This window comes from Megachile rotundata, chromosome 12 (assembly GCF_050947335.1).
Source record: "Megachile rotundata isolate GNS110a chromosome 12, iyMegRotu1, whole genome shotgun sequence".
NCBI classification, from domain to species: domain Eukaryota; kingdom Metazoa; phylum Arthropoda; class Insecta; order Hymenoptera; family Megachilidae; genus Megachile; species Megachile rotundata.
Genome location: NC_134994.1, coordinates 11,408,710 through 11,431,881, shown reverse-complemented (window position 1 = coordinate 11,431,881; position 23,172 = coordinate 11,408,710). Strand labels below are relative to the sequence as shown.

At 41.4% G+C, this 23,172-nt stretch overlaps 5 protein-coding genes across 7 annotated transcripts; 2 read left to right on the top strand and 3 right to left on the bottom strand.

Moving 5' to 3' along the window:
• Window positions 1–1,426: 1,426 nt before the first annotated feature.
• LOC100877162 (proton channel OtopLc) lies at window positions 1,427–9,271 on the top strand. Of its 3 annotated transcripts, none has more exons than XM_076537972.1 (11): window positions 1,427–3,674; window positions 5,299–5,365; window positions 5,435–5,593; window positions 5,975–6,189; window positions 6,252–6,421; window positions 6,522–6,683; window positions 7,268–7,534; window positions 7,879–8,129; window positions 8,197–8,330; window positions 8,563–8,795; window positions 8,854–9,271. In XM_076537972.1, the coding sequence occupies exons 2-11, from the start codon at window positions 5,337–5,339 to the stop codon at window positions 9,142–9,144; spliced, it is 1,911 nt and encodes a 636-aa protein (XP_076394087.1). In that variant the 5' UTR covers window positions 1,427–3,674; window positions 5,299–5,336; the 3' UTR covers window positions 9,145–9,271. The 3 variants fall into 3 exon arrangements, with proteins under 3 accessions (XP_076394087.1, XP_076394085.1, XP_076394086.1); XM_076537970.1 differs by having other exon boundaries at window positions 5,316–5,365; window positions 8,854–9,270; XM_076537971.1 differs by having other exon boundaries at window positions 1,427–5,365.
• Window positions 9,272–13,046: 3,775 nt separating this feature from the next.
• Window positions 13,047–14,355, bottom strand: Roc1a (Regulator of cullins 1a). Its single transcript, XM_012282807.2, has 5 exons — window positions 14,213–14,355; window positions 14,017–14,044; window positions 13,784–13,905; window positions 13,587–13,672; window positions 13,047–13,418 (listed from the first exon to the last, which is right to left on the bottom strand). Exons 1-5 carry the CDS (start codon window positions 14,303–14,305, stop codon window positions 13,406–13,408), a joined length of 342 nt encoding a protein of 113 aa, XP_012138197.1. The 5' UTR covers window positions 14,306–14,355; the 3' UTR covers window positions 13,047–13,405.
• A 332-nt stretch (window positions 14,356–14,687) lies between these two features.
• lsn (vacuolar-sorting protein SNF8) lies at window positions 14,688–15,550 on the top strand. Its single transcript, XM_012282808.2, has one exon. The coding sequence runs from the start codon at window positions 14,688–14,690 to the stop codon at window positions 15,441–15,443; it is 756 nt and encodes a 251-aa protein (XP_012138198.1). The 3' UTR covers window positions 15,444–15,550.
• Window positions 15,492–17,977, bottom strand: LOC100879368 (uncharacterized). The gene is made up of 6 exons (XM_003702222.3): window positions 17,769–17,977; window positions 17,618–17,696; window positions 17,076–17,556; window positions 16,034–17,012; window positions 15,686–15,976; window positions 15,492–15,627 (listed from the first exon to the last, which is right to left on the bottom strand). The coding sequence occupies exons 1-6, from the start codon at window positions 17,804–17,806 to the stop codon at window positions 15,600–15,602; spliced, it is 1,896 nt and encodes a 631-aa protein (XP_003702270.2). The 5' UTR covers window positions 17,807–17,977; the 3' UTR covers window positions 15,492–15,599.
• Window positions 17,978–18,334: 357 nt separating this feature from the next.
• On the bottom strand, window positions 18,335–22,152 carry LOC100879034 (RIB43A-like with coiled-coils protein 2). Its single transcript, XM_003702219.3, has 7 exons — window positions 21,244–22,152; window positions 20,788–20,928; window positions 20,478–20,611; window positions 19,956–20,193; window positions 18,851–19,078; window positions 18,597–18,703; window positions 18,335–18,527 (listed from the first exon to the last, which is right to left on the bottom strand). Exons 1-7 carry the CDS (start codon window positions 21,364–21,366, stop codon window positions 18,386–18,388), a joined length of 1,113 nt encoding a protein of 370 aa, XP_003702267.1. The 5' UTR covers window positions 21,367–22,152; the 3' UTR covers window positions 18,335–18,385.
• Window positions 22,153–23,172: the final 1,020 nt, after the last annotated feature.

The window sequence follows — 23,172 nt, the reverse complement described above, 5'->3', positions numbered from 1 at the left end:
ACAGCTGGAGTATTCGAAACGTCTCTTGAAAAAAAAACGCGTTTTCTTTCGACTGATTTTCGAACAACAAACATCGTCAGCAACGACGTTAAATTGCTATCGCGTAATCAATTACTCGAAACGAGAGGGGCAACGTTAATTAAGACATTCAGCCGTTTAGCTTACGTAACGATAATTTCAATCGTTATCGTCGTCCGCGTCATCGAAGCGTTTAACAACTCGGCTGAATAATGTCAGCCGGCGAATAAATGGGTTATTCTCGATCGAACCATCTTTACGATTACCCCCGGATCGAAGATTCGACGACGTAATGCGCGTTTGCTCGTCCATTGACGAGCTTAATTACGTTCGCGAGATGGGGCAAAAAGTTAGCCTCGTTTAAGCCGGCTCGAAATCCCGTATTCTTCGCGAGCCAACCCCTCCCTCGATCAGCGTCGAGTCACTTTCGTCCCTTTAACGGCTTGTTCTCCATACACCAAACCCACACCCCCGGCTTGATGTCCCACCTTCGTGGTAGACTGCGGAGCGGCGCCTCTGAAAGCCACTCCTGATCATTCGCGCGTACTATATTATTTTTACCTCCGCAACTAGAGCGGCGAAACACGCAGGCGTTATCAAACACGGCTTTGTCTAACTTTAATTGAAAATATTGGAATAAATCTTCCAATAGACATTGTCGGGCGAAACTGCCGCTCCACCGGTACTGTACAGCCACCGCACGCGAAGAGATAGGGATGAGACGAGTCGACGAGGGGGTCGCGAGGAGGAAGGGGCGGCGAGAGGGACGAGGCGTAAAGAGGGTGAGTAACTGGATGGCTAGCGAGTGGAACAGGGACACGAGCATCAACGAACGGGCCAGAAGAGGTAAATAGCCATTTGTGGTCGAGTTTATAGCGAAGGTTCGCTGTTCAAAAACAGTCGACTCGTAGCCAGCGGACCGTTTTGGCAATTCGAATCAATTCTGCGCCTATTTTACCAGCACCCTCCGAAACAGTTCGTTGTATCAACGCTTCCGTTAACGAGCTTTGACTTTTTGTCTTAGCGAAAATAATTAGCATTGTTTCTATCTAGGAGTCCACTTTTCTGAAAGAAGCTTCGTAAACTCGTTTTCGAAGTTGAATGATTTCAGGCGACGTTGTTCCCTACGTCGATTTAATCGTGAGAAAAACCGCGTTAACGCGGACGCGTTCGCCGGCAAAACCGCTCCGGAAACGCTGGAAAATTACAGGGCTCGAAAAATCCCTCCCGTCTGGAGGCTAGGATTGAACCGCTTTCAGACTTTCCACGGGTATTGCTCGGAGCACCCGGTAATGACGATAACGAATCGTCGTAATGGCGGCTGACAGCCGGTCGTCGTCGACGCTGGGCGACAACGGCGCCGCTTTGGAATTCGAAGCGTGACAGGCTACAGAGGTAGGCGCGCGAGCAACGACGGTTATCGGAGTCGATCATTCAATTTTGCGCTGCAAATTGTCCGTGCCGGAAACTCATATCCGGGCACTTCCGGTTCTCCCTGGTTCCGCCCCCGGGGAACAGGAGTCTCGCGAAAGGGCGGCCCTGCCGAATGGCCCGGTTCAAGAGAGAGACTTGGAACCTGAAGAGCAAGAGAAAGAGAGAGGCGACGAGAAAGGCGGAGGAGAGAAAGGGGCCAGGGACAGACAGGAGAGAATCGAGGAACGAAGAGGTCACGGGTTGGATAGGCTGGGATTCTGGCTTGGATGAGCGACGAGCTCGCTTCCGGTTGATTGCTCGTCATCCTGACAGTTTCACCTGTACTACGCCCTCCTATTGCTTCGTATTATTGATGCTCAAATCTTTGATCATACAAATGGCTACCACATTTTTGGACCTCAAAAAGAAGACACCTCGAAACTGTCAGATTAGTGGATTTTTTAATCCAGCAAGTTTGATATACCTTCAGACTGATGCTACTAACAGATTAAGTTACTATATGTGTTGACTATGTGAATATTCTGTGACTATTTCTGCTCCTCGTTCACCCTCTGTGTCGAAGACTAATGGTTAGTACGAGAATATTTCCTAGTTCGGTTAAAAGTATTAGGTCTTTCAGTAATCACTGATACCTGTTCCTAGTAGCGTAACAGGCTGTAAAAGGTTCTCATTTTGCGTCTATTCAAATACTGTGTTCTTAAATGAACCTTCAGTTAAAGTCAAATCCTTAGACTGTTTCGCCAATTTTATACTTGTGGAAAGACACATGACGAGTCCCCCAGGATCAGGGTAAAATGTGATTATTAAACAGGAGCTAGATCTAATCGGAGCATTACTATTCATCGCCAGACCATCGACGGACCTAGCAGAATTGTTCTCGTCAATCTAAACCCAATTGGGAGTCGAATTCGGTTGTGCGGTTCCTGTTTCGCTCATCGTCTGCGAGAAACAATTCGAAAGAAGGGTCGACGCGCTTTGTAGAGGTTTTAATAATCGCAGTCGGTTCTATTGTCGAGAAAGCTATTATTAACCGATGTTTAACAACGAACGGGCCAAAAGTGGCAAGGACAACGGCTCGCCGATGCAAATCAGGATTTGTCGAATCGATCGGCGTTGTACATCGAAACGATAATTAGGCTCCAGGCACTAACTATTACCGGCTGCGCCTACAATTAGTGCCTTTTAGCGGGCCGGGTCTAAATTTTCGAACTGTTACGGCAAACACATCATGGCGTTCCGCATGGTCGACGATGATGATGATGATGATGTTTGGCTTCATTAACGATCGAAATTCCACTTAATCGGCTCGTTTGTCCGGATTACGCGTCAGAAAATCGTTCGATGAACTATAAGCCTGGCGTAAAAGTCTCGTAAAATTATGCAGAAACCGTGGACCCACTTATGGACCAGCGTCCGCTCTCGATATCGATGTTACATGTTTTCCGATTAACGCAAATTCCGCGGATACTCGTTTCACTTGCGCGCCGCTCGCGATCCTCGGCTCCGATACTTCCGTCGGTTTACCATCCTCGTTCCGCGAGCGGATCGCGAGCCACGGCCTCCATGAAAATGTATCGAGCGGTTCGTGTCGAATGTACGCGATTTCTTGCTTCGATTATTCCTAAAACTGCGGCAGAAATTGAATTCTCAGGTAATCAAGCAATACAAATGCAAATACCGGCTACGGGGAATGGAAGCTTCGAATCGTCGCGTTACCGCTGTTTCGCATTTCGAAATATTCCGCATAAATAAACAATTGACAGCTTCGAATTACATCCATTTAGAATATCGATCGATGAACGTGTTGTCGTTGAACCGACCGCGTTAATAATGCACGGTCTTAATGCACAGAGAACCGGTTGCAGATGCACACGTATCGTTCAGTGTTTTTCCCCTCTCGATTCCCGACGTTTCTCGCGATATCTCGCTAATTTCCCGACGACATCGATTGTTTATCAGAAAGAACCGTCCCAACGACGTATCCGATCACAGTCGACAGAAACGCGAGCCAACTCGTCGGACGCTCGCCTCCGCGTCTTCGATCGGTGTGTTTCAACGTACCTCGCCATTTTCACTACATTTCGATAAATTCTACCATTTTACAGTCTTATACGCGGTACACTTACGTCGGATTTCGGCTCTCACGTTCACCCCGATTCGCTAATCAAAGCGACAATTTGTAACGCTTCGAAACGGTATCGGCTAATTTGTCAACGTGAAAGGTAATAACGCTTCCTGTTGTATTATGCATCACGCACGATCGTCTGTTGACAGGCTGATGACCGCGTTCGAAAAGAGGACATCGCGTGTGATATTCCGCGAAATTTCAAACTTCTCGATTATTCGAACTTGTGTGACCGCCATTCGAAAATTTTTAATTTTCAGAACTCATCAAATTTCTACCCATAATAGTATTCTAACTGTTCTGTGATCACTAACTTTTCGTACAGAACTGACCTGATCGAGTAACAGACTAATACAGAATTTCGGATTGAACAGATTTTAGTTTATAGAGTAAATTATCGCAGGATATGCCTTGTTTGTATATTATAAAGAGGGATTGAAAGGTCAACAAAATTATTTATAATGTGCAGTTTATATAGAAGTAGTAGATGCACGAAGTAATTCATACGTCAATCAAAGATGGCTGCCGCGATCCTGAAAATGTTCATTACGTCAACGTCGAAGTGCTTCTCTAATACATCACTACGTAACGAATCTAATACATCACTACATGATTACACGATGTTGTGTGTCGAGATAAATTTAGAGGTTTTACAAATTGTCAGAATTGGGTACCGTGTAGAATGCAGGCAACGCAGCCACGTAGCACGGAAACTTCTTTCCCCCGTTTTCTTTCGCGCAAACGTTGCGTAACAATCGTTTCGGTTTATTCGCCGGCAATGCGTCAAACTTTGCCGTTCGTCCCGAGGTTGGATAAGCCCGGTGCGGCGTGCCGTATTTGCTCGGCTGTTCTCGCCCAGGGGGAAACTTGGAAATTTATTCCCGGGGAAATTCGCTCGCGTTTTGAATTTTTAGTAGGCTGTGGCCAACTTCTTTCCGCGACGCGACCCGCCTCGCTTCGTCGCGCTTAAACGACCCGCTAGAAAGCGATTCTTCGCGTCGATCGAACGGGAACAAAACCTGGCGGAAATTGTTCCTGTTACCGGGGCGCGTCTTCCCCGTTTGTTCGCCTCCGCGAACTCTCCCCGAGTTACCCGACGTAATCGCGACGACTTTTTCGCGCCGTCGTTAGTTTCCCTTCGCGTTAAACTCGCGACTGAAAGTTACACTTTTAGATCGAGAGTCGAGCGATTCACGACTTCGCGCCAGCTCGCGACGACACCGGTAACTGGACCAACTTTGCCAACTTTCGTTTGAATCGTATTAAACGAATCCCGGCAAACGACGTTATCGGCGCGTCGCTCGAGTGAAATGTCGTGTTTGGCCTGGTAATGTCATTGACGTGTTACGCGTACACTGGTAACCGGCCCTCGTGAATCGCACAAAAGCCGCTTCGAACACGCCTTTGCGGAAGGTGAACGCTTTCACGCGTCCGACGAAGACGCTGTTTCCGTTTTGTTGTCGCCACGAAATTTCCACCTCCGAACTTTTGTCTTTTACCAGAGATATCCGCCATACAAGTACACTCCACAATACAAGAAACTTCTAACTCAACATTGAAGTCTCTAACTCAACATTGAAGCTTTATTGTGTGCCAAAAATTTGAAAGTCGATAACGTTCTAATACTGGTCACTTTGGATACGAAACTCTAGTGACAAGTTTTTCGATAAATTATGACAGGTGTAAATTCGATTTTGTGCACGTATTAAACCTCTTTTCAGATCGTCTCTCTTTACAGCTCGTCGCTGGCATCTAAGCTATGAATAATAGTCAATCCAATACAACGACGTAAGTAACTTAAAGTGAACGAGATACCATAATCCTGTATTTTCGAAAAATAACGATATTCGGTGAAAGTTTCGAGTTGAAACATCGCGACGCCCCGCCAACGATAAGCCCATCGTCAGAGGCTGATGGAAAAGACTGTCTCTCGTCGCCTCGAGGAAGAATGTCGCATCTACGAAGGCAGAGCATGTCGTTGACTGCCGTTATGAACCATCGACGAGGTCTTCTCGGGTAATGTCAGTTTCCTAATTTTCCCTCGTGATTTTCCGTTGGTGCGCGACACACGCGCGATTTACCGGGGGTTAATAACGTACCGGAGTTAAAAGGTCTCGCGTGTGGTCAACGCGAAACGCTGCAGCGCAAAAACCGTATAATTTCACAATCATTGAATTCAGTTTTCGACGTGAAATATTTTCGACGCGACGCTCCAACGGATTCGTTTCAATTTATACGGGCGGGAGTATCGACGCGAGAGCTACGCTGGACACGGTTAAATGCTCTCGATGTGTATTCTAAACGCGTAAATGATATCGATATACTTTTTAAGCACCCGAATAAACAGAGAGGAACATTAAATGCAGATTGATCGAGTCAGTTTATTCTCGTCGATAGAGCGCTGATTTCAGGTATCGGCAGCAACATGTCGTTGCCTTCCTGCCTTCCTCAGGAGCAGGAGTTGACAGCAGCACAAAATGGCGCAGCGAGGACCGTGCTGAACAATCATCAAGAGAAAAACGATCTCGAGGTCCACAGACACCGACCGAATCTTCTGCAATTGACCCCTGTCAACGCCGTTTGCGTTCCTATGCACTTAGACCCAGCCAAAAGTGAGTCACCTGCTTACGAAAGCGCACGTTGCGTCGGAAAGGTATTAACTTTTAATTCGCAGCTAAACAACAGATGATCGATCAACAAATGAAGCCCATGGAGAGGAGAAAATGTCATCGGGAAATGGTGTCGATCATGAGCACCCTCTACGCGAAATTGCTGATCGTAATTGGAATCGCTGTGCCCGTCACGGCCAGCGTTACCGAAAGGGTTCCGGCTTCTTTGAACCAGGTCTGTGACGAAAGACGCTCGTTAATATTTACTCGCACAGCTTTCGCCAGCTTATTCCGCCCGGGTTGTTCAAAGTGGAAAATCACGTTTGTCTGTTTAGGGATTTTACTTGTACCTCTATTTGACCAGTGTCGCTTACGTGATCGCGATGTACGTTATCGTGCTGAGGGATAAGACCTTGAAGAATCTCATGCAGAAAAACGAGAAGGAACAGCAGACTTTCACGTTCGACGAGAAGGGTGATCCCGTGAATACGAATCAGGTAAAAGTGTGTTGGAGTGGGAAGATGAGGTAGAGTTTAGGGAAATTTATAGAAATTTTGAGGTATAAGGACATATGTATGTATGTGAGGGTGTAGAGATTTGAGGATGTAAGGATCTAGAAATATATGTAGAAATCTGAGAGCATAGAGTTCTGAAGATGTAGCTTCTGAAGATGTACAAAATTAATTTATGAAAAATTAAGGATATGAGATCTAAAGACAAAGAATCTGAGAACGTATGAACATAGAGCTCTAAACATATATGTATGTAGAAATCTGAGAGCATAGAATACTGAAGACAAAATCAAAGAATACATAGATCTGAAATCTTTGATCTACGAATATAAATATCTAAAAATAAGCTAAAGTAGTAAAATAATAAAACTGTAAAGTAGTATAGAATATAATGGCTTCTGCTCTCAAACATCAAAGAATGACTCGCGTACATCGAATCAGAAGCCAATTACTTGTAGCGGAATAATTTGCAGAGAACATTTTCCATCGAGCATGTTGATTCGCGATTTTTTAATTAGCACGGTGAAATCCATCGTAGCGACACGTACAATGAAATCTTTGTTTCTCAGATGCAACAATACGGGAGCTTTTGTCTGAGACTCGGCGCGGTGGGATTTGGCGCCGGCTCGCTGGTATTTACAGGATTGCAAATTGGGGCGGAAATAGCTTCCGGCCCGTTCAGGGCGATTACACCGGGTGCCAGGTTGCTGTTGGTCACGGCCCAGATGCACTTCATATTTCTCAACAGTAAAAGTCTCTGTCTGGCCAAGCACGATGCTCTCGCGAAATTAGGCCTGATGCACATGATCGCGACCAACCTCTGCGAATGGCTACAGGTAACTTTCTAAATTAAATCGCTTTTGTGCCTTAAATAACGTCGACTCGGAAATATCATCGCCGCAATTTCCACGATCTTCATAATTTCAACGCGGTGTCGATTAACCGCGACCAGCATTTATCAAAGTCAAACGCGATATTTGATATCCATGTCCGTGCAAGCGTATCCCGTTGGAAAGAGACTCGTGTCCTGTTTTCCGGGGTAATCGAAGTAGCCGCTTATCAACGCTCCCGTCCCAGGCGCGACGTCAAGCTTTTGATCTGGCGATGCCGCGACGAACATTAACCATAATTTCACGCAGCCACTCGGCTTTGAATTTTCCACGTTCGAACTCTTTCGAAGGCTCTCGTCGAGGAGACGCAGCACGAGATCGACCAACTTGGCAATACGCACGACGACGAGGACGGAATACTGACGTCCCTTCTGAGGGACGCCAGCCCGTTTCTTTTCCCGTGCACAATCGAATTCAGTTTAATTTGTGCGGTGATACTGTTCGAGATGTGGAAGAGGGTGGACGAGACGATCGATTCAAAAAGCGAGAATCCGACCAGGTCTTCGTATCATCTTAGCATCGATTGCAGTAGCTCTCACAGGTTCGGACGGGAGTTTAATCGAACAGAACCGTCGCTAATTTGTTAATGCAACCTTAAACATTTTCAGAGGTCTCTTCGGCGGGATACTGGTCGTCGCCGCAACCATACTTAGCCTGATCATGTTCTTCGTGTTAAGAGAAGCCAAAAACGAAATAGCGATCGTTCAGGTGACCGCGTTGGATGCGACGATACTCATGTTAGGTAAGGCAACATGAAGGTTGCGAACGTCAACTTTATGTTATATGTCTTCAGTCACAATGTCAACGTTAGCGACATTTTACTTACACAAAATTTATAACTTATGTGTGAAACAATATTACGCTGCGATGTCCCTTGCAGCGTCTATCATTTCATCCGCCGTGCAACTACAATTTGAAACATAATAAAAATTGCGCACTGTACACTCAAAATTAAAAAAGTGATCAAATTCTAGGAATGGTCGCTTCCGTAGCTGGAACTCTGAAGCTGCAAGCATTGCAGCAGAAGATCCTCAAACAGTCGGATCTGGATACAACTTTGTTAGCTGCAGCTCAAGCCGGAGTCTACCTGCATTGTCTATTTGGAGTTGTAGGTGATGTTCTAACTATGGGTCCAACTTGGGTACTATCTCTGATCACGGATTTATTAGCTCTGATACAGAGCACCAGCCAGACGTTGCTGATCAAAGTAAGCATCATCACTGATTTACAATAACAATTCGAATATCATTATATGAAATGTTTAGATCGCCTGGGGAAGACGTTGCTCGAGGAACGACAAACCGGGAAAGGAGTTGATCACGTTCTTGATAGTTGTCAACATCGCCCTGTGGACGGTGAACACTTTGGAGAAGTCTCGTGCGGGCGTGCGTCCGGATCACCTGAGATTCTTCGGTGTCTGGGCTTGGACGATCATCACCCACGTATCCATGCCGCTGGCCATATTCTATCGATTTCACTCGGCCATCTGTTTATTCGAAATATGGAAAACATGTTACAAATGTCGGTCGAACAGCACTGTTCAAACTCCCTACTGATTCGTCCTGTTTAAATGTCCCCGTAATCTGTACATGATACGATACGAATAAATACACGTTGACCCGTTTCGAAACAAGGAGCCAAAGGCGAGAAAGGGGCAAACCCATCGATCTTCCCTTCAATTACCGATCTATTTTAACGCAGGAGAAAGAACGCGAAAGAGCGACAAGAAAGCGAGCGATCCTTGGCAAATAACAACGTTAACGTTGGCGTGGAAGGCGAAGTTGGTCGCAGTGTCTGCTACCTCGCCGCAACATGGAAACTTCTAAGCTGCCGGCAGAGACAAAGGGTAAAAGGGACGCTTCAAAGCGTCGTGGTGGACGGCGACGCGATGCCGTGGCCGTGTCGTCGAATCGATAAAGGTGCGTACTTTTATCGATGTACAGGGAAAAGATAGAAGAGGGGTAACGGCGATGGTGGTCGCCGACAGTTTGATACGGTTTACGGTAAACACATTTCGGTTGCAATCACATCACCGGCCAGGCAAGCCTCGCTGCAACGAGAAGTAGGTGATGCTTCGATGGTTGGAGAAAGCGAGCAAGCGAGCAGAGCGGTCGGTGAAGAGCTCTTAGCCAACCCTTTGTTGCTCCTGCCACCGCTATTGCGCCCCCTCGCCCGCTACCCCGCCACCCTAAACGGAGTGGAGGCTGTACTCTTGACCAAAGGCCTCTGATTTACTTAGCCTATCGAGTGCTCTCGGACTCGTCCACCAAGAATACCGTGCACACGGCTCCACCGTATACGTTGTGTTCCGAAATTTCCAACTTAATGCTCCACTTACTGTCCGTTCACCTTCCATGTCGAGATCTTGGAGTTTCATTGCGGGACATCGTGTAAATAAGTTTCACCGCGTGGGGAAAATTGGAACGCGATGAAACGACTACTTCATGGGTTCATTCTTTTTTTTCTATTTCATTTCAAGGATCACTCGATACCAAAATTACTGTTTGCAAATTTCACTGGTCTGGAATGCAAAGAACGCATGCATCTTTGACGAGAAAAATGAAAGGTAGAAGCGTCAGGAGTTTTATTTTTGTTAGGGATTTAACGAGGATTTACCGCTCCTAGTCCGTGGCTAGGCGAACCACTACTCGAGTAAAACCTGCGCAAGTAAAAAAGATCTGTCGAGAAAGAGAAATGCTAGATTGTCTGTTTCCGAGATAACCAAACCAGTTTGAATTTATTCGATAACCAATGAAACGAATACTTGAATATATTACGGGTAATCAAATTTAAAGCTGTTATAACTAATATAACGACGGTTTAGTGACGATAATAGTAATTATCAGCTTGAATCAACCACGCGGCGAAGATATTGATTAATATCGATGACGAGATTATTTATAGTCGGGATGCCTTGAAAGCGAAATAATCAAGGACTTATTCGCGTTCAACGTTGTTTCGTTGACAAAAAAATAGTACAAAGCTGTCCACTGGAAAATCTCGCAATTTATCGGGTTTACTTGCACATCCATCGTTTGCAACTCCCGTATGATTCCTCGACGGGGGAAGTAGCAGAAAAGGAGGAAAACGTGGCGCGACGACGAGGAAACGTTGATATATCCGCCAAACACAAGGAGCTAGAACGTCTGGGCGGATTTATCGGCGCTGGCGGATAATGGATGGTCCTCCCAGCATGGAAACTTTTTTAAATAATATAACGTGCAACTAGCAGAAGCACCTCGATTCCACGGCGATTTGAAATACGCTTATACCAGCTGCAAGGAAAGCCTCTCTCCCTTCGCACTTGCCGCAAATGCAACGGGAAAATAATCGTCCGTCGAAAGAAGCTGTAATAGTTTCTTCTCGTCGATCGCGAGGATGAAAACGTATCGATACGTGAAATCGTGCAGCGTTCGCAACAAAATTATCTCGTCGAGAGCGTAGCATAAAAGAGCCACGAAGGGTCAGCGGCGGTTCTCTTCCCGACCCAATTACACGGGGGTTTAATGAATTTTCGATATGCGTTACGGACATTGGCGTAACTACTTGAGGACCTATGTGGGCCTGGCGCCTAAAATATGAGACACAACGTGATGGACGTAGAACTCTCAGATTTTTAAATTTCTAAAACTTCGAATTTTCATGATTTTAAGTCTTAAATGTCTCAAAACTTAATCATATAGCACATATTATTAATAAAGTCAGGGGACCCATTTCAAAGGTACCTCCAGGGTCGTAAAAACAATGAGTAGTTAAAGTCGTAAAAAAACTAAGAGTGCAAGTAAATAATTGGTTGTTAATAAGAGACCATAAGAAGAAACATAGACAATGGACAAAAGTCAATGGAGTTTGCCGATTGGATGATCTTGGGGAATGTATTTAATTCGATTGGATTTTGCCGCCATCTGAACGAGACAAGTAGGGAGAGTGACTTTGGTTGCAAGGGTGAGGGAACCTCTGTTTCCGGCGGAAATGAGACCTTCGCGACTCGTACCCCCATCCCCTACCCCTTTTACCTCCACCTAAATACCCTCCCGAGCCTCCTTAACCTCCCTCGCCCCTCTATACTCGTTACCATAACCGAACTTTCCATCGCTTTATGTCTGGAGAATACGGGACTTATATTTCATTTTCCATTAGGTAAACATTTGAAACAAACCTGGAATACGTGTATCGCGCGAAATTTATTTTCTGAAAATCATTGAAATCCACCTGTCAGATTATGCACCCTCATCCCCTTCTGGTTCACTATCCGCCATCGTCCACGCCTCATATGCACCCGATCGCCTCTTTCAAATATTTAAATTATAAATATTTACCGATGCCTGGATTCGAGCCGGCGTTCGGGACGAATGCACGATTGGAAATAGCAGAAGAACTTGGACAGCGATATTATCATCGTCGCTCGTTTATTGCGATATATTGAAACGCGGAACGGTGTGCCCGGGAAATTAATATTTAAACAAATTCTATTTCTATGATATCGTGTTTTCTCTCATCAGGGCCGGGTTAATACGAAAAAAAGGAAAAAATGAGAGGGTGCGCAGGGAGAGAAAGGCAGAGGAGGAAAAATCGGAAAGATGGAAAGGCTTACTAATGCCCTCCCTCGTAGCTCTCGTGAATGTCGCTTGGTCTCCGAGGATGTAATTTTCGCTGTATGCCCGGATTAGAAGCCAGCTCGTCGGGCTCCACGTTATACAGCTTGATAAGTATTGCCTCGTGCCTCTTGAATACACTAGAACTGGAAAAGGGATTTGAGATGATCTCAAAGCGATCGATTGGCCTCGACGTGACGTCACGGGTCACGGCGATAGGCGGCTGTTGTGTCTCGTTAAGAATCCACGTACCATAATAGCGCGGATTAATGATAACAGCGTAAGGGTAGAACAGCCGTGTAGCTTGTTGGAACGTCAAAGCTATTATTACAATGCCTGCTGTTGCTCGGCAAGATTGATTTTACTTTGCGCTTTTAGAAAAAAAGAAAATGTCACGACCTTCGCGAAGACCTAAATCTTGAGGGACCAATGTTACACCTTGTCTTTGTGCACCTTGTAAAACGATCGATGAAAGTAATTCTTTATTTTTATAAATGAATATTGCTGTCCCATTATGCGGTGAAAATCGATGTCTAAAATATAAAATTGCTGATAGAAAGAGTGGATTACGCGAGTTCGCCGTTCTCCGAAACAGGAAGGACAAAACTTTTGCTAGACGGTATTTCTTAAAATCTGGTAAGCGGATCATTGAAAGATCCCGTAAAAAAATCTTGCGGAAAAATGTATCGATATAGAATACTTACTGTAATGTTCAATTTTAAATAATGCCATAAAATGCTGAAAATAAAACTGAAGAATAGATACAAATACTGTAAGCTACTCCATGAATGTAATAGTGAAATCGAGACGAGGTAAAAGGGTTTTAAAAGGAAATATCGAATTTCAATAAAGAAACCAATATATAGATTATAATCTTCATTTATTTGAGCCCTTAAGACTAAAAATTACATTGTCATATAATGCATAACCGACAGAATAAGAAACTTTGTTAACCAGGTTTCACACCTGGTCTTCAGCTTAATGTATGTAGCAATATAAACATGATAATGCTCGTGCGATCATTTCAATCATTTTGTGTTCTGAAGCAGATCTTTTAACCATCACTTTCGAGTGACTGCTACAACACTTATAAATATGACACTAATTTATTTGAATTCATGTCAAAAATTGTTTTCTCATCTTTAATTCACACGTGGTTAAACTTGCGTCGGCTTTGGCATTCTGGATGGTTCTGATATCTGTGGCAATTGAACACATTCCGCTAATGACCGTATCTAAAACAAACAAGTAAGATTTGATGAATAAAATAATACATATAAAGCGAAGAGATGTTAAATCAACTACATGAAAATGTTTTGTGCTTCTTCTACCAACACACAAACAATTTTCAAAAGCTTTAAGAAGCCAGTAGTGTATTCTTGTATGTTGTAGATTGTACTTACTTCTGGAACTCCCACTCTCGATTGTCTAGTGGACATACTTGTCGAGTCTTCAACCAACGCGAGATGCAATGGAAATGGAATGCATGCTATGCGAAAAGAAATGTCAAAAAGTTTAAAGAAAAAAAGTTAAAATATATCACTTCCGCAATTGATACTAAATGTGTATGTAACAAAAACTATAATATTAAGATGCATACATTGCATACACCCCAAGCTACCGTACACTCTTCACTGGTGGCTGATGCTTGATTTGCTTGACATTCGATACAAAGATCCATGATATGATTACGACAGATCGCGCAATTATCTACTACAATATCTGTAAAATAACATATTCATAATCAATAAACAATCTCTTAAATGTAACACTATAAGTTTACTTCACAATTTAGTGAAAGTTTATAACAGTATTAAGATTTTTAATAAATACCCCATGCCCAAAGAGCCACAGCATTCCACTGAAATAAAAACAAATTCAAATTATTGATTATGCGTTAAATATAAACCATGTGAGTACAGTAAATATGACAATGCAAAAATGAGGTTAGAATTTAATTGTTAAATCATTAAAATCGATAAAATCTGTACATGTTGCACGGAACACTCCTCTCAATTACTTATTTCACCTTTTTTACTTCAAAACGCTTTTTCTCCGCTTTACTACTACTCGAAGTAGGCAAATCGTTTTCTTCATCGTCGATCTCCATTGGTGACGCCATATTTAAATTTTGATGTTTAAAGCCAACTGACACCTTGTGTCAGAAATTCGAATCATGATAAACAGCTGGCATATAAAAACACATTTTCTAATTATTTAACTATTTTCTGCACATTGTAAATTGTTGTAATATAACAACAGTGGTATTGTAATTTCTTGTCAAAAGATGTTTGTAAATCAAAGTGCAGATTGTATAAAAAACTTACTTCTGTGTCAACTTGTAAATAGTAGGTTATGTTATCAGAAGAATTACTGATATTCGATGTAATATGACAGTTGTTTCTATCACTTAAAAATTGAGGCAAACTACTTTAATTTTGTGCAAATACTGTTTCCGATTATACTTTTTGTAATCTGTCGAACAACATAAAATATATTACACGATGAGACGAAAGGCAGGCGTTGGTGCTATTCAAAAACAAAAGCTGGAACAAGAAAAGTATAGAGATAAGGGAACAGAAATTCAGGAGAATCAATTTGAGCAAATGACAAAGCAAATGGAAACCTTTCGTGTCAATTTAGAAGAATTTGCAACAAAGCACAAAAACGAAATAAAAAAGAATGCACGATTCCGGCGACAATTTACCGAAATGTGTGCGTCAATAGGTGTGGATCCTTTGGCTTCAGGAAAAGGGTTCTGGTCTGTCCTTGGCATAGGAGATTTCTATTATGAACTAGCTGTACAAATTGTAGAAGTTTGCATGGCAACAAATTACAAGAATGGTGGACTGATTTCATTAGATGAACTTAGAACAAGATTAGTTCAAGCCAGAGGCCGTAGAAAAGAACATCAAGAAATAACAAATGAAGATTTACTAGCTGCTGCAAAGAAACTAAAAATTTTTGGAAATGGATTTTCCATTGTTCCAATTGGTAGAGGCAAACACTTGGTACAGTCAGTCCCTGGTGAACTAAGTATGGATCATACTGCTGTGTTACAGCAAGCTAGTTTATCTGGAAATGCACATATTTCAAAGTCAATGCTTTGCAAGGAGTTAAAGTGGGAAGCAGACCGTGCACAAAAAGCATTAGACCACATGGTGAAAGAAGGACTAGCATGGTTGGATGAACAAGGTGAAGATGAAACATTATATTGGTTTCCTAGTTTATTCACAGCTTGTATTGTATCCAAAGAGTAAGCGTTTAAATTTATTATATATAAATAAATATTTAAAGAACAAAGGATATATCTGTGGTATAAAATGTATTTTTAATGTGAATAAATTTATATATGTTATAATATTTACATTGATCATCATACACTGTGAAGTTTCTATGAATGAAAGAAAATATTGTCACCTAATTTCACTTGCTTCATTAAGCCTGAAAAAAGAATAATATATTAGTTACTATATACACATAGTAAATAGTAAATACATACCTTTGTATGTCATGGACTGCATTTTGTGCCAACTGTTGCTTGCAAGTTAATAATTCAGTATATAATTCGTTATTTTCCTTTTGTAGTGAATTTATTTTGCCTCTCAATTCCTTAGTTCTTCCTTGAAATTTAACTGTTAATGACTTTGCCTCATCTCTCCACTTTTTACTTAATTTCTGATGAACTTGAACATGTTGAATTAATTCCTTTGTTTTCCTATCAAACTTCTCCTGCAGTTTATTCATATGATCTGATAATACTGACTGACAGCAATTACATTTATTTTCTACCCTAAAATAAAATTTTGTATAGTACCATTTGTAATATTAGAAAGCTTATCGTACTTACGTTATATCAAAACGTTTGTTTTTGATATCATAAGCATCATCGGTAAGAGCGTCCCGCAATTTATTTTCCCTTATACTATTCGCTTTTTGAAGATTAACCTCTAATTCTCGAATTTTATTTTCGAGGGAATATCTTTCATTATCTCTTTTTTGTATTTCATAATCAAAATCTTGTTTCAGTGATTTTAATTGCGATACGAGATTTTCTTTATCACCTAAAGTTTTAGCTAACTGACTCTCCAAGTCAGAGTACTGTTTCATTATATCTCGATTTTCGCGATCGGCTCTTTTCACTTGATCTTCTATATTATTAGTTTGTTGTTGTTCTAATTTATACAGTTTATTATTTGAAGCATTTAATTGACTTTCAAGTGTAACAATTTTCTCTTTCAAGTGTTTCATTTCTACATCATATTTATTTTTACCTACTGCTTCATCATACACCTGTAATTGCAGTTCCAAACGCTTTGCTTTTTGCTCATAATCTAGTAGCTTCGTATTTAAATCTTTTTGAACTTTAGCTAATTCTTCCTCAGAAAATTTCAATTCTCTTTGTGCTTTTTCTGCTACCATTGTTATTTCCTTCAATTCTGCTTTAAGTTCTTTAATTTCTGTTAAGTATCTCTTTGTGTTTAATTCAATTTCATCTTTAGTTTTCACATTCAGTTCCTGTATTTTGGTATCATATTCATTTGCTATTATATTTAGTCTATGTTCTAATCTAGCCTTTTCTTCCAAAATAAGAGCTTCACGGTGGAGCACCACATCTTTTTCTCTAACTGCAGACTCTATCAGTTCAATAGCTTCTGCCATCTTCTTCTTTGTTTCTTTATCTTTCTCTAGCACATTTTCTGCATATCTCTTAACTTCATGTAATTTTTTCTCCAATTCCATTTTTGTTTGTACCATTTTATTAGCTTCTGTTTTAGCATAAGCCAATTCTTGTTTCAATGTTTCTATAGTCACCTGATAATTCCTGTCTTTTAAAACATAAAAATAATGTCTCCAATTGTTACATTAAATTATAAATATATATTACTGACCTTTATCTTGGGTATCCTTTTGTAAACTTCTCAATTTTTCCAAGAGTTCATCTCTCTCTTTGGACAAATTCTCAATTTTTTCTTTGCTGGTTTGGTGCAGTGTTTGATATTTCATCATATTTTCTTTAGCCTGTGAGAGTTTCTCCTGCAACATTTTAATAGCTTCCGAATAACTTTCCTTGATTACATTCGCCTGTTCCTGATAAAATTTTGTCCCTTGTCCATCTGATCGAAATTTCTTCAATTCCTCTTCTAAGGCACTTATGGTATTCAAAGAAATATGCCATAATTGTAATGCTGAGCTCTTCTCTGTTTCCAAAAGTTCAATACGCTCTTGTAAATTAGTTACTTGCTTTTTATACAAATCTTGATTACTACATTCTTCTAAATGAATACGATTAATAGATTCTTTAATATCATCAGTCTTTTGGTTTTCATTCTTCAGAGTTTCCAGTTCCGTTCTTATAGTATTTTGTTGTACCTGAAAATAACAAACATATTTACAAACAAGTACAATTTTTATGAGTACATTCTGAAGATACCTTGCATAACTGCAAATCTCGTTTAAGGCCCTCCACGATTTCATGGTATTCTTTAATTATTATATCTCGCTTGTCACCTCTGTGAAAATAAATTGTTTAAATACACATACCATAAATAATAAAAATACAACAGTATAACCTAGAAACTGACCCTTGGATTTGAGTAACATCCTGCTCTATATCAAGCATTTTAAGTAATCCTAAGTAAACTTTGCAATATTATATTGAACTAACAAGCATTGTAAAAAAATATTATATATTTAATTTATGTTTGACATGTTTCAAGAGAAACATTCGACGCAGTCGTAAACATAAACATTGTTCCTTTTTATCGATTCTAGGCATTTGTGAAGAAGGTTTCACTGAATATCGTCGGATGGCGTTAGTGACATCATTTCAGAAACTGATTAAAAATTTAAAAAGCGCATAGCAATAATATTTGCACAACATTTTCAGCTTATTAAATCCGTTACCGTATAATAACAAGATTTCTCCTCTTATCACAGATTCAGAATTTCACTTGGCGCGATATAATTATCTGCGTTAATTTCAACATCATGTTTAATTAAACGCTCATGAAATATGTTGAAGTATAACGCATGAAGCGAAAGTAAATTGAAATAACCGAAGTGCAATGATGAACTTATACTAAATGTATTTAAAAGCGTAATATTTTAAAGGTAAAAAGAAATGCAGTAGATTCATTACGGATAAATGTTAAATTATATAAAAACGCAGAAATTTATTTATGATAAAGTCTGTATTAATTTAGCGAGCGTCTCTGTTAAATTGTTCAAAAAATTCTGCCGTCGGTTTGTTCTTGTAAATCTCTCGCTTGAGGTACTCCTGATAGGACTTGTGTTGCTCCGCAAGCTTCAGATTCTCTTCGGCGATCTGTTTGTTAATCTCCCTGAAACAGAACAACGTTGACACAAAACGTTGGCACGGTGAATCTTGGCTTAAAAACAGAAATTCTTACGCCTTCTTTCGATCCATCTCCCGTTGATACGCGTTCGCGAGTACCGCGTGCGAATTCATCAAACGATCCCACTCCTCGTTCATTCGCTTTTCTTCTAATTTCATTTTCTGAAAAGAGAAAAAGCTTGCCTTTTAGCGAGCCAAATTTTTCGTTTCTTTGGTCAAGACCCACTCCACCCGCAGTCACGACGATGCTTGGCATCGTTTCAAGCTTCGTTAAAAAGCGGTGCAAAACAACCTTCCTGTTCCTTTTACCTCGATTTCTTTCATCTGACGAGCTTGCTCCTCTCTGAAAACCCTAAGTTGGTCGGCAGTCATGCCCTTGTACCGCGATGCCAACGGTTTGTGAGGTCCACGAGTGCTCTCCGCCTGTTCTTTGGCTTCCGTCAGGAAGTCCCCAGTCACGTGATTGTAGATTTCCGCCTTCTTGTCCTCTTCGTCTCGAAGGGTTTCGCAATGGCGGCGCTGTTCCTGTTCCTCCGCCTGTAGGCGAGGGAAAACGGTCATTCGACCAAGACGCTCGTTCAACGAAGCGCGACAATTCGAAGGAGAGGATAAAAAAAGATCCTAAGGAGATCGTGTTATTGTCATTGACGTAGCTGGACGTCGTGCTGAACTTGGCTCATCTAAATATGGAATGACCCTACGATACACAGAAAATTGCCATACATAATTCAGAAATTTCCAGGGTCTTCCTCATTTTCAATTTATTACTTTCAAATTAAATAAATAATTTAAAATAAATTAAAATTAATTTTGGATAATCTGCATAATTTCTATAGGTCTCGTGTTTAGTATGTTCCTGCTAATCCAGACGAAAATTCTAGTTACGCCAATGCTTATCGCCGAGACCCATGCTCGATGACGTCACCGAGTTTGCTCATCGACAATAGTAACCTCGTGATGGCTGTAAACGGTGCTCACCTTCGAGGAAGGTTTACGTTCAACGCGGTCCACGCTCGCCTCGAATACGAGGAGGATTTTACGCCTCGAGCGATGCACTCGGGAATTCATCGTCGATCAGAGAGAAACAGACGGGATCTCGGCGCACCGTTGAACCCTGACATTTCACGGTTCGTCGTTGATCGTCCGCGAGAGCGAGCAACAAAAGGGGAACTTTAAATCAATTAATGCGATGGAGTGCCATCGAGCGTTAATTATCCAAGTTCTCACTTTCTCGCGAGTCCACGGTTAACTAGAACAGATCGACCGGATCTCCAGCCGAGCCTCAACGAGATTCGATCTAACCCGGAGGGAAATAGAATCGTCAGATAATAAGATCTCTATCGTTTTCTTGCAGTTCCTGTCGCTTTGTTCCCCCCGCTGTTTGGCCGAAGGACTAAATAGGAGAAAGCCTTACCAAAGCTCGATTAAATCGTGCGGTAGCTTCGTTCAACCTTCGACGGCATTCTCGTTCCATCTGATCTAAGGCCATGGCACGTTTGTCCCTGGAGATGACGGCTTCCTGGTACGCTTTCTCGGCTTCCTGTCGTTCTCGCTCGGCCTGCACGCGTTCGCCCTTTTGCTTCTCGATCCACCATCTCATCTCATCTTTTTGCGCCTTCGAGTGCTCTTTCGGCATCTCCTCTCCTTCGAACCTGCACAATTCAACAATTACATGTCCCATCAATGTTTTTTAGTACTCAACATTGTTCAGTACTGTTCCTTGTGTCAGTACTCATCAAAGTTCTTCAGTACTGTTCCTTGTGTCAGTACTCATCAACGTTGTTCAATACTGTTCCTAGTATCAGTACTCATAATTTCCAATTCCTTTGTATAAAATAAAACCCAATTGTTACATTATCCATCCACCGTTTACTCCAAATTATAAATCACTCGTGATTAAACAGTCTACTCCGATTCGTCAGAAAGAGATATTTACTTCTTAAACCCGAAGCCATCTTTCGAAGATTTCTTCAGAGCATTCGGATCATACAGGTCATAATCTCGACGCAGTTCGGCACGCTGATATTGTTGTCTGAAATGCTCGATTTCCTTGTGTATTTTCCGCCTCTCCTGAAAAATAAACGCAACAAGTACAATGTGCTAGTTTCGAGCAATATCGCAAGGCAAAAAGCGTCCGAAGAGTTAACGACGATAAAGTGAACGAGCACGGGAATCTTTAACGATGACACTGTACGACAATTAATCATCGAACCGCTGGTTTTTTCCCAGTCTAATTGACAGTTTACCTCTTCTTGTTGTTTCTCTAGCAATATGGCAATCTTGCTACTGCGAATCAGACCCTCGTCAAGCTCGGATTCCTTAGCCTGTTCTAATTCTTGCTGTTGCTTCTTCTCTGCGACTTGTTTATCCAGGTATTCTTTATCTATCTGCGGGGTGAAATAAATTACTTTTTTGAAAGGGATAGAAATTTTAAGAAAAATTGTTTGTTTTATGAGAGGTTAATATAAGTACTTGTCTGATCAAGGACCAATTAGAGGTCTAAGCTTAACGGTTTAGGAAGTTTAACTTTATTTAATACAATCGTATTAGTCATTTAAGAGGAAAGGAATTTATAAATTGTCAGTTCTTAAATTTCCGAAAGTTGTTTTATTCTATCTGGTATGAGATGGTGATGTTAGAAGTGGTTCTCAGATAATCGAATAATTGCCTCAAAGGTAACCTATGTCTTTCATCGAACTCACCCCTATTTTCCTGAACCTAGGATTAAATATGCGTTGTTTTCGTTCATAATCCGTCTGTTGCCTGCGTTGTATGGCCGCGGCGAGCTTCAACTCCTCCTTGGTCGCGGTCTGGAACTTCAACATCGTGCCAAATTCGATCCAACCGAAGACGAAGGTAACCAGAGCTCGAATGAGCTTAGCCACGAAAGCCACAAGAATCGCGTGGAATTCGTTACCATGGCGCGTTTGGGCAATAAACACGAGGACGAATCGTGAAATTCGAATGCTTTATTTTACATCGTAACACGAGTAACATCACACGTACATTAAAAAACCTAATCAAAGTTATTCTACAACCTGATGATTTTGTACCATGCTTACGAAACGCGATCGTGTCTTGAGATAACCTTAATTAGATTCCAGAAGGTACAATGAGCGATTCTTGGAAAACGTCCAAAATCGTTCAACGAATGTGTGATGGTTTTTATCGAAACGTATGAACGATGACAACATTATTTTGACACACGTATATTCGACTGCTAATTATTCAGCTGGCGAAGACATTTGCACGAAACAGTCACGTGAAAAGCGAGCTATTGAACGGGTAAACATATGTTGCACTATCTGTTGATTCGGCGAAAGTCATTACCGATGACTCGTGTTGTTGTATTATCGCGCCGCGTGTATTGATCGTTGTTACTCATGTATTTGATTGCTGACCAGCGATGGATCATTAAACAAAACTTGGAGCATGAACATCACTTTCGATCTTCCTAACATTCAGAATTAAAAAATTGCAAAATTCTAAAATATCAAACTGAGACAGATGTAGGTGTACACAAACAAGATGGCCGCAGGGAAACGAACGCGGGACTATCACCTTAAGTTATTTAAGGTTATTATTTAATTCTATAATAATGCTACAGTGATGTATAAACACAGTGAAATAGACAATAGTGGAAATTATTAGTAGAGAAATAATAACCGCAAAAGAACTCATTTAACATTTTAATTAATATTTTAAAGTTGCTGTTTGTAAACAATAAAATTATCTTCCAGTGCAAAGGGTTAAAATTACAACAGCCTAAAATTGTTCCAAACTCCCAAGTCCCACAGCATTTCAAGAAACAGAATTTTAATTCATTTATACATAAAATGTTTGAAATGTGTCTTTAAAGGGTTGGCATACAAATCCGAGAATAAATTTCATTTTCTGAAGACTTCTTTGTACCGAGTTCGCGTGAGTCAGACCATATGCATGGACTCTTCGTTTTTCTAACAATGGGAACACAGTAATGAGAGCAGCAGTTCTGGCACACGTATGCACGTACACGCGTACGTGGAAGCCACGAAACGTGACGGTTTATTAAATATTCCGGGATTAAGACGTTTACGCGAATCACAAGAGGCTCGAATAAATCGTCGCGAGAGGCAAAGCCGCTTTGCTTACGGCTTTCAGCTGCTCGATGAAAAGAATATTGCACGTCGCTCGTGTGTACCGGATAGATATCAAGGAAGCGATCGTCTCGCTTCCTCGTTTATTGATCCAACGAGAGCAATTTGTGTCATTTAGTTCGTACGGAGATTTAGCTCTGACACTGCGTGAAAGTGCAACAAGAAAAACGACGTCGTGCAAAGAGATTTCACTGATCCTTGATTACGATGACGAGGTCATTAGGAAAACTGGATCTTTTATTGCTGATTCTTTTTTCCTTAATTACTATCCGCCGTTTACGATGTTACGCAAAAACGTATTCGATGATTAACTCTTGATCTTTCGACTCCTCGATTACTCTTTCCCGCCTGCGTCATCGTACATCACAGCGCGACAGCTTCGGAACAATGCGCGGTCACATCGCGATGTTCTTCATTTTTCAGTAGGTCACCTTATCGGTGGACAGTAGCGCGAATGTCGTACTGAATTTACAGTTAGCGATGACACCTAATTGT

Coding starts and splice junctions, on each gene's coding strand:
- LOC100879368 (XM_003702222.3), bottom strand. CDS start 17,806: ATGCTTGATATAGAGCAGGATGTTACTCAAATCCAAGG. Junction 17,697..17,768: donor GATGTTACTCAAATCCAAGG/GTCAGTTTCTAG, acceptor TTATTTTCACAG/AGGTGACAAGCGAGATATAA. Junction 17,013..17,075: donor AAAGGATACCCAAGATAAAG/GTCAGTAATATA, acceptor ATGTTTTAAAAG/ACAGGAATTATCAGGTGACT.
- LOC100877162 (XM_076537972.1), top strand. CDS start 5,337: ATGAATAATAGTCAATCCAATACAACGAC. Junction 5,594..5,974: donor CATCGACGAGGTCTTCTCGG/GTAATGTCAGTT, acceptor TCTCGTCGATAG/AGCGCTGATTTCAGGTATCG. Junction 6,422..6,521: donor TTCCGGCTTCTTTGAACCAG/GTCTGTGACGAA, acceptor TTGTCTGTTTAG/GGATTTTACTTGTACCTCTA.
- Roc1a (XM_012282807.2), bottom strand. CDS start 14,305: ATGGCGTCACCAATGGAGATCGACGATGAAGAAAACGATTTGCCTACT. Junction 14,045..14,212: donor AGCGTTTTGAAGTAAAAAAG/GTGAAATAAGTA, acceptor TTTTTATTTCAG/TGGAATGCTGTGGCTCTTTG. Junction 13,906..14,016: donor TGTGGCTCTTTGGGCATGGG/GTATTTATTAAA, acceptor GTTATTTTACAG/ATATTGTAGTAGATAATTGC.
- lsn (XM_012282808.2), top strand. CDS start 14,688: ATGAGACGAAAGGCAGGCGTTGGTGCTATTCAAAAACAAAAGCTGGAA.
- LOC100879034 (XM_003702219.3), bottom strand. CDS start 21,366: ATGTTGAAGTTCCAGACCGCGACCAAGGAGGAGTTGAAGCTCGCCGCG. Junction 20,929..21,243: donor CTAGGTTCAGGAAAATAGGG/GTGAGTTCGATG, acceptor TTCACCCCGCAG/ATAGATAAAGAATACCTGGA. Junction 20,612..20,787: donor TAGAGAAACAACAAGAAGAG/GTAAACTGTCAA, acceptor TTTATTTTTCAG/GAGAGGCGGAAAATACACAA.